We start from the raw sequence: 9819 nt of genomic DNA, 5'->3' as shown, positions 1-9819 counted from the left end.
GGTTCTCTAATATTTTCTAAGTTTGTAATTTGTCATCAATTTTGGTGAACAGTTAAAAATATTGCAATGTAGCATATTTAAAAATCTTGCATTGTAGTTGAATGTTATCTAGTTGGGAAAGAAAAATCAATTTTGGGTCAAATACACTAATTTGATGAATGATATACATTTTGAAGATATTTTCACCACTAAATATACTAACAACCAAATCATTCACATATATGAACTTATAAAAATATGCAATCAAGTAAAATATAATTATACAATATATTGCACATGTTTTTTACTATAAAATATATTATATAAAGATAGTTCTACATATTCCTTTGTATTCCTACATAAATCATATATAAAAAGATTCTTTAATTTATTTTTCTTTAAAACAATCATCTAAGAACATTTCTTTATATAAAACGATTCTTTAATTTATTTTTCTTTAAAACAATCATGTAAGAACAATTCTTTATATAACTGGTCATAAATTTATTATTTTCATCCAATTTCAAAAATTATAATTATTTTATTTCAATTTTTTTTAAAGGAAAAAAATAATTAAAAAATTAAAAAATATATATATAATAATTATACATACATAAATTATTTTAAAATTATATTAAATATAATATAAGATTAACTTAAATATAATATAATACATTATATTAATTTTATTACAAATAATCTTAAAAAATTCTAAATATTTCTAATAAAATAATATTCCAATTCAAATTCCTTTCAACCTCTAAAACAAAGACTTATTATTATTTATTAAATTTCATATGAATATCCTTAGTATCCTTTTAAGGAAGGGAAGCTCAAGAATGTCCATCAAAAATCATATGAAATGACAGCTAGAGGACATGATCCACTGTACACAGATGTCCACTTTCATTAGGCATCTTCCACATTTCATACCTTACAAAGAAAATGAAATGGGCATGTTTGTCTTCCAGCTAAGATTTAATTCAAATATTTAGAAATTAATAAAAAAATTCGAAATTAGAATTCAAAATATTTTGACTAAATTGTATTCACATTATGGAATTGACTAGGATATTATAAAAGGTTATCAATGAGGAACCTTAAACTGGGTGCTTCTTATGTGAAGAACGAATATTGTTGACGACATGATCTCTATGGAAGTAGTTGGACCATCATCCCCCCATATAGAGTATCACAACTTATTGTATGAAACTTTGGTTTATTTTCTTATATTATATTAAAATATGAGATCACTTGAAATGAGGTCAGCGTACCGACATCATAACCCTTTTGTATCAAATTATTTTTAACTTGAAAGATGCATCCACCTATGTGAGAAGGGAAGAGGGCGTAGGGTCCACCATTCCACAAAGTGGTTAAGAAGTTTTTAGTGTCGGTGGGTTGTCCTTTAACTCCTCTAGGATACAAATGAAACAACCTTGGTTTCATGTCACGACAAATATTTATAACTTTATGAGGGGGCTCAAATTTTGTCTCCAACGTTACGAAAAAAAAGGGACAAAGGTATTTATGAGAAATCGAGCTTCTTGAGTTTATAGTGGAAGATGGTTGTATCTTAGGTTGATTACCACTGTATTTCACCTTTTTTTCAAGATGTTACATTTTCATGGATGGGTTTGTGAAGCTCTAGTTTTGAATATCTTAAGCATTTCAATCACACAATCATTTTAGTGATTATTGAATAGCATGGATGGATATGACATAAGGTTAATGATTAGAAAATTTGAATTTGGGTTTCTTCAGGTAAATCATAAATTGCGGCAATGCATACTATTTAGGCACACTAAGAGAAGTATGGAATAGAACTTAGTGAGGAAATAAAAAGAGAGTTTTTATGCTAAAATTCATCCAAAGACATACATTAAGGACGATAGACAAGGTGGCATAGAGAACTTGATTAGCTCTTATAGAATTGGCACTTGGACTACGTGCAAACCTAGGGAGTTGGGTGGTCCACACTTGGGGGTTATGATGGATGGAAAATATGACTTTAGGAACAAGCATCTATAAAGTTCTCCTTGGATGCCTCGATAACAAACACTTCCATAGGATGCACTTAGACATACTTGAGTTGAATTTGATACATTTGAGCATAGTTGAACACACTTGCATAATTAGATAGACTTGGATATGCTTAGGTGCACTTGGTTGCACTATTAGGTTTACTTGGATAACCTTGGGCACACTACTAGGGGAACTTAAATACACTTTCCCAACATAGTTGGGTACATATGTTGGGTACTCTTGTTGGATGTGGACAATTAATGAGCAAGGCACCAAAGGAAGCAAAGGTGACAAATGGTACTTCGGACCACCTAGAGGAGAAGGGGCTTGTAAGTGCAAGGAAAGTATCATATAAAAATGAGGGTTAAAGGTGCTAAGGCATGAGAGTCTTGGTCATTAAGAATAATTCGTAAGGAGCTTTATAGTTTGTGCTAAGGTCATGTCAAGCATAGTCAGGTGAATTGCACTTACTGAGTGAGAAGAAAAAGAAGTCAAGACTTATGGTATGTAAGGATGTGGCTTGTTCAGGTGTTAGATTACACGTCTATAAGGAAGTAGACAAAAGCTAACCTTAGAATCATTATATATTTGTAATCAAGATGTAGGTAGGATGCTATAACTCCCTTCTTGTATATCTATGACATTCTTCATGTAATAAGTTTAAGGCACCTACCTTAGGTGCTACCTATACATATTTGTTTTGGACTCCTTAGTGTTGGATGTTATTTTTCCTTGCTTTGCATTATGTTGAATGTGTTAAAGTATTTTTGGGTTGTTTTAAAGGCCGCAGATAGATGTGTTTGTATTGATGATTAAACTTGGTTGAGTAGGACTTAGTTTCACTTGACAAAGTGTAGCTTAATATAAAGTTATGGGTAGATCATAATTGAAGAGACATAGTCCAGTTGTAGTAGTTGTGGGTTGGCCATGCCCATACAATTTAGGTAAAGTAATGTTACAAAAGTTTGGGTGCTAAAATAGGCTTGAGAGAGGCTCAAGTTTGCCATGAAAAAATTGAGGTGATTGTATGTTCATGAGTCGCAAGTGCCATGGAAAGTAAGGGAAAAAAATTCTCTTTCCAATTTTTTTTTTTTCAAAATGACATGATAAGGCCTAAACCAACCCCCTTAATTTCTTTGAAATTATGAGGCACTCCATGTAAATTTTGGCTCATATTGCTTCTATAAAGCTTTAGTTTTGCTACCACCTTTCTAATGGTTCAAATTTCACTACATTTTGTTGCACAATTTGAAAATTATACTTGGTCAAAGTTCGATAATTTTCACTACCTAGCCATTAAAAAATATGTAAATATGTACTTTACATAATGTTTTATAAAATTTTATAAATTAAACTTATTTAAATATGTTAGATTTTAGGCTTCTGTGGAGGTTTCTTGTAGCTTCATGACCCGAATTATCTACAGTTTCTTGTTCATTCTGCCAACGTTTCAAACCCCAAAGGGGGTCCATCATCAGGACAAAATAGAAAGAAAATGAATGAGAAATTATTATTGAGAGAAGAGAGCAAGCGACATGGATATAAATTTATTTAATTTGTTAATTTTATTTAATTAAATTAATCATTGCGAATGATGAAGGAGGAAATGCTCTGCTACGGCCGCTGCTACCTAAACTAGGGTTTCTGTGAAACCTGCAAAAACAGGCCTGTCAAACTTGGTTCATACGGTAGTTTCAGGCGGACTGGCGATCAGGGCCACGCGGCCATAAGGGACAAAGAAGAATGCAACTTCCTCAGGGGGAGGGCCAGGAGCCTCCCCCCAATGCGGACGGACGGACAAGGCACGCGGAAGACAGGGAAAATGACAATGAACTAAGCGGCGGTACTCTGGAAATGAATCAGAGGAAGGGTAAGGACATAGAAACAGAGGAGAGAAGCAGAGCAAGTTCTTCAACTTGTAAGCCTGTTGCTGCCCACAGACCAAGGGTGGAGTTCCCAAGTCACCGTATCAATGCTAGGATACAGTACATGAGAGATCACGCGCTGATCGGTAAGTTCATAGGAATATGGCCGACGGAGAAAGCGCTGAGAAGTTGGATTAGCGCTAAATGGCATCCAAAGGGGCACATCTCTTTGCACCTGGGAGCAAAGGGGTTCTTTACTGCAGTTTTTAACTGCCTGGAAGATCGCAACAGGATATTGGATGGGGGTCCCTATTTCTTCAACTCCGCAGGATTATATCTCAAAGCGTGGGTCGAAAGGTTCAACCCAGATAAGGAGGATTTGAGCTATGCGCCAGTGTGGATAAGGCTTTATTCACTGCCGTGGGAGTACTGGGAAGAAAAATCTCTACAAGAGATTGGGAACACCCTTGGCGAGTTCGTAAAGATAGCAGAAGAAACAAAATCATGTAGATACACGTCCTATGCTCGGATCTGTGTCTATATGGATCTCAAGCAAGCACTGCCAGACACGGTAAGTTTCTTTCATGAAGACTCTGAATGGATTCAAGTTATAGACTATGAGCATGTACCATTTAGATGCAGGAAATGCCATGATATAGGGCATCTCTACAGAGACTGCCCACAAAACAAGAAACCCTCATCCCAAGACAGTTCAGATAATCAAACAACAGACGGCTTCACTAGGGTAACAAATCGAAGGAGAGGGAACAAGAAAGCAACAGGTAATCCCAAGGCAAATCCAGCTAACAAGACAATGCCCACAACCAGCAATAGTTTCGAGGCACTGGCCAAAAATGATGAGCAAGATCTGGAGAAGGACAAGCAGAAGGATAAAGAAGTCGATCCAGAACAATCAGGAGAAGCCTCAGAGCAAACAGGAAAGAAGATTCAGAAACAATCAAACATGCAATCTCAACCTACATCCACTTCCTGGCATTCACAAGGAATGGATGTTGAATACACGGTGCCAAATGAAAAAGTATCAAAGGAACCGGTAGATACCTCCCAAGAACCTCAAAGTATGGAAGAAGATCCGGAGTCTTTAGACATAGGGGAGTTGGACATATTGGGCCTGGAACTAGCATGCAAAACAAGGAATTTTGAAAAAATACCAGAACGGCAAGTGGATAACCTAGTAGAAGTCTTGAATAAAGCACAGAAGAAATATTCACTAGGCGTCCAAATAGGAAGTCCATGGGATGGCAAATTTATCACTAAGGACAATAAGAAGAGAGGGAGGAAAACGACATTAGAGAGAACTATCAAGATTGGAGAAATTTTAGTGGAGTCAGGGAGGTATGCCAAACTGACCAAGTATTTCAACGCAAACCCCCAAATTTCTCAATGAAGTTGATATCATGGAACATCAGAGGGCTCAATAGCCCCAGGAAAGGTAGATTATTAAAAAATATGCTGATGCAAGAAAAACCAAGTATACTCTTTCTACAGGAAACGAAATGCAGTTCAACTTTTTTGGAAAAAATAGCAGTGAAAGCTTGGCCAGGAGGGCATGTAGTAGCTGTTGATGCTCAGGGAGCTTCGGGAGGACTTGCAATCCTTTGGGATGCACGAGCAATCCAATTAAATAATATTCAAGCTAACAAAAGCTTCATTCAGGCAACCTTTCATCTCTTAGGTTCTAATATCCATGGGTTGATAACAAATGTATATTTTCCTCAGGATACAGCTCAAAAAGCTCAAATCCTGAATACACTGTCCGATCTCAGCTCAGACAGGCCACATCCACTTTGGATCTCGGGAGGTGACTACAACATGACAGCAAGCATAGAAGAAAAACAAGGAGGCAGAAGCAGAGCAAATAGTGATGGCAATCTACTAAAAAAATTTATTCACAACAACTGGCTGGTGGATGTCCCTACAAGCAATGGCCTCTTCACTTGGAGTAATAAAAGAGAAGGGGCGCAGCAGATTGCTTCGCGTCTTGACAGGTTCCTCATCTCAGATAATGCAATTCACTTAGGAGGGGAATTTACAGCATCCATACTTCCTATCTCAGGTTCAGATCATTGGCCTATCGAACTGCAATGGAACAGGCCAGGTAACAATCTCAAACGTCCCTTTCGCTTTGAAGAATTCTGGTTAACTCACCCGGACTTTGAGAGGCTAGTAAGATCCACTTGGCTCCACTTCAATCCCACTGAAGGTACCAGAATGTCCAGGTTTCAGCAAAAGCTCAAGCATCTTAAAGGGGTAATCAAAAGATGGAATCATAATACATTTGGCAACATCTTTACGGCACAAGCCACCCTCAACATAGAAATGAAGAAAATCCAGCAAACCATCATCACTGAAGGGCGCACGGAGGAATTAACCAAGCAGGAGCAAGTCATAGAATCTAGAATTATAGAAAGGGCTAAACAGGAGGAAATATTATGGAGACAGAAATCAAGGATTAGATGGCTAAAAAATGGAGAAAAGAACACTAAATTTTTTCATAAAACTACGGTGCAGCGTAGAATGGTAAATTACATTTCTCACATTAAAAATGAACAGGGGGATAAAATTGAAACTCATGAAGGCATTGAAGAGGAATTCCTGAGTTACTTTAAGAAAGCGCATCAGGAGCCCAATATAAATAGAATGCCGGCTATCAACAAGCTAATAAAGAACATACCAAGGATAATAACAGAGGAACATAACAGTCTGCTCCTCAAGCCCATTAACTTAGAAGAAGTTGAAGAAGCTGTGCGAAATCTGAAGGAAGGCAAAGCGCCGGGTCCGGATGGTTTTACATCAAATTTTTTTCATAAGTTCTGGGACTTGATAAAGGATGAAGTCTGGCAGGTAGTGGAGGAATCTAGAGCACTCAGATGGATGTATCCAGGGTTAAATGCTACCTTCATAGCCTTAATTCCAAAAGGGGAAGACTCCAACACTCCAGACAAATACAGACCAATTGCGTTGTGTAATATCATCTATAAAATTACTTCTAAAGTAATAGCAACAAGACTAAAGCCGTTGCTCCCCCTGATTATATCGCTCGAGCAATCGGGTTATGTCGAAGGGTGCCAAATAACGGACGGGATTATTCTAACGCATGAGATAATCCACTCCTTAAAGCAGACCAAGAAACCAGGTATGTTGCTTAAGCTAGATTTATCCAAAGCTTTTGATAGTCTCAGCTGGGCATATATTCAAAAAATCCTTATAGCTTTTGGTTTTGCTCACTCATGGGTCAGATGGATTTTTAACCTCCTATCTTCAGCTTTTTTCTCTGTCTTAATTAATGGTATCCCCTCAACAACATACCGTCCCTCCAGAGGTATAAGGCAAGGAGACCCCTTGTCTCCCTTCCTTTTTGTAATTATGGTAGAGGGTTTGGGCAGAAGTATCACCTCGGCTAGGCTAGCCCAGCAAATACGAGGCCTTTCTTTCAATCATTCCCCTGCCTACTCCCATCAGCAATTTGTAGATGATAATATGCTTTTTGGCCATCCTTCAGTGCAAGAAGCTCGCCTCCTCAAATCTATTCTGTCAACCTTTTCTGATGCTTCTGGAGCCCTCATTAATCGAGTTAAATCCCAAATCTTTTTCTTCAATACCCCTGTGCCTACCCAAAGAGCTATTGGACGAATTCTGGGATTCACTATTGCCTCCCTGCCCTCCAAGTATCTAGGTGCCCCTTTAATGGCCTCAGCTCTCAAGCACTCTTCCTGGAAGCAATTGTTGGAAAAACTTGAGACTCGACTCACCCTCTGGACCAATCGAGCTCTGAATATGGCTAGCAGAATTGTTCTCATCAAAGCGGTCCTTCAGTCCATGCCCCTTTATCTATTCTCCATTCTAGCCGCCCCAAAATGGGTTCTCAAAGAAATCAAGAATCTTCAACGCAATTTTCTATGGGGAAGCTCCGGTCAAAATCGAAAATGGGCCTTGGTGAAATGGGATAAAGTTTGTCTTCCTAAAATAGCAGGAGGTATTGGGCTAAGGGACCCTGAGCATAGTAATAAAGCAATGGGTGCAAAAATCTGGTGGAGATGGCTAGCCCATCCCAACACTCCATGGGCCTCTCTCTGGACAGCTAAATATGCAAGCAACTGTCCCATGGAAGAACGAATACGAATGACAGAGATAAGCACGGGATCGGTGTTCTGGAATTCGGCCATACAACACAGGAGCCTCATACAAGAACACAGCTTTTGGGAAATTAAAAATGGAACCACTGCGCGATTTTGGGAAGACTCATGGCAGCAATTACCAAGATTAAGAGACATTCTACAAGATCATCAAATTCCAGAGCGGGAGATGAATCAATACGCCAAGGTCAGCCAATTCTGGAGAACAGGTACAACTCAAGAGCATAGGCAATGGAAAAATGCAAATCAATTTTTATCAAACTGCTCTGAACAAACGAAGCAATATCTCAATACAGAACTACAAAAGAGGCAAATCACTATCTCAGAAGGAATGGACACTCTCAGATGGGGTTATGAAGAGAAAGGAACTTTTACCACAAAGGAAGCGTATAAAATAATTATCCAAGATCGGCTCAACAAAGATAAACTCTGGGATGAAATTTGGCGCACATCCAACTGGCCGAAGGTCTCCACATTCTTATGGCTTCTTTGTCACAATCGAATTCTAACTTGGGATAATCTTAGAAAAAGAGGTTTCTCAGGACCATCTATATGCCTAATATGTAGGAAGGAGGAGGAAACAGCCATACATCTTATGCAGACATGCCAAACTGGAAGAAAACTCTGGGAGAAGGTCGCTTTTCGCTGTCAAAAAGAGGGCAGAGTACAAGGAGATCTTAAAGCCACTATATGCAACTGGAGTCAACAGCCATTTCAAAGCAATTTCCTTAATATTCTGTGGCATCTTATACCTGGCTTATTAATGTGGAACATATGGAAAGAGCGTAATAGAAGAATTTTTAAAAATCAATCTATGTCTCTAGAGCAAATCTGGAATAAACTTCATCAGAACATCATGGAGACTCTCTCAATTAGAGAATGGCACTCAGAAGACCTCCCCACTTCACCTCAGGAAAAAATAATATGGGACAATTGGGGGATTCAAATAAACCAAATGTTCACCAGTATAAAGAACCCCACAATGCAGGGACAGGAATTAAGCACCTGGATTCCGCCACCCATCAACATGTTCCAGCTTAATTTTGATGGTGCCTCAAAGGGAAATCCAGGGAAGGCAGGATATGGAGGAGTCTTCAGGGATCATAATGGTAATCCTCAATGCATTTTCATGGGCTCGATAGGCTGGGACACCAATAACTCAGCAGAATTGGAGGGACTATGGAGAGGTCTCAAATTAGCCCAAGGAAAAGGTTTCTTTCCTCTCATTGTAGAAGGGGATTCGCAAATCATAATCAGAATGATCATAAAACTTATGCACGGTTCACCCATACACAAAGTAAGCAATAGTTGGAGAATGGCCCAGAGGCTGGAATTGATCAACAACTGGCTGTCTCAGCATCAAGCAATCTCTTGTAAACACATCAGAAGGGAAGGAAATAAGCTCGCTGACTTCCTTGCCAATCTTGGAGTGGAAGCTAAGAGCGGATACTTTGAAGGTACTATTGCCAGCCTAGCTTCTGAGGACCAGATTGCCAAAGTCCAGGAAATTGTCACTCGGGACAAAGCTCAGATCAAGAAAACTCACCCGGATGCGGGTGATCCTTCCAGCAATCAATGAAGAATTACGCCAGACAGACAGCTGGCCTAACGGATGGCAGGCCGGCGGACTGCATGGTACAGGCCGTAGGTGGATTTAACAAGTTCAAGGTGGGAGATTTAATTTTTCCGCAGCCTCGAAGTTGGCTCGAATTCATTTCGAGCATGGCTGCTCTGCTAACACTCTGGCTCAGGGACATGGATCCGCGCAATGCAATTAATGTTTCAGGGTATTA

General features: G+C 38.8%; 1 protein-coding gene across 1 annotated transcript; it reads left to right on the top strand.

Moving 5' to 3' along the window:
• Positions 1-3747: 3747 nt before the first annotated feature.
• LOC149219391 (uncharacterized) lies at positions 3748-9605 on the top strand. Its single transcript, XM_089386811.1, has 3 exons — positions 3748-5225; positions 5393-6140; positions 6444-9605. The coding sequence occupies exons 1-3, from the start codon at positions 3748-3750 to the stop codon at positions 9603-9605; spliced, it is 5388 nt and encodes a 1795-aa protein (XP_089242937.1).
• Positions 9606-9819: the final 214 nt, after the last annotated feature.

Source organism: Pinus tabuliformis, chromosome Q (assembly GCF_031772625.1).
Source record: "Pinus tabuliformis cultivar Carrire ecotype Pingquan chromosome Q, CPIR1, whole genome shotgun sequence".
Taxonomy (NCBI): domain Eukaryota; kingdom Viridiplantae; phylum Streptophyta; class Pinopsida; order Pinales; family Pinaceae; genus Pinus; species Pinus tabuliformis.
This window is presented reverse-complemented; position numbering and strand designations above follow the sequence as displayed.

Bases quoted from the DNA above. Each gene is read 5' to 3' on its own strand.
- LOC149219391 (XM_089386811.1), top strand. From the start codon at position 3,748: ATGCAACTTCCTCAGGGGGAGGGCCAGGAGCCTCCCCCCAATGCGGAC. The intron at 5,226-5,392 runs GTATGCCAAACT...AACGAAATGCAG, and splicing joins ATTTTAGTGGAGTCAGGGAG to TTCAACTTTTTTGGAAAAAA. The intron at 6,141-6,443 runs GTAATCAAAAGA...AAAAATGAACAG, and splicing joins AGCTCAAGCATCTTAAAGGG to GGGGATAAAATTGAAACTCA.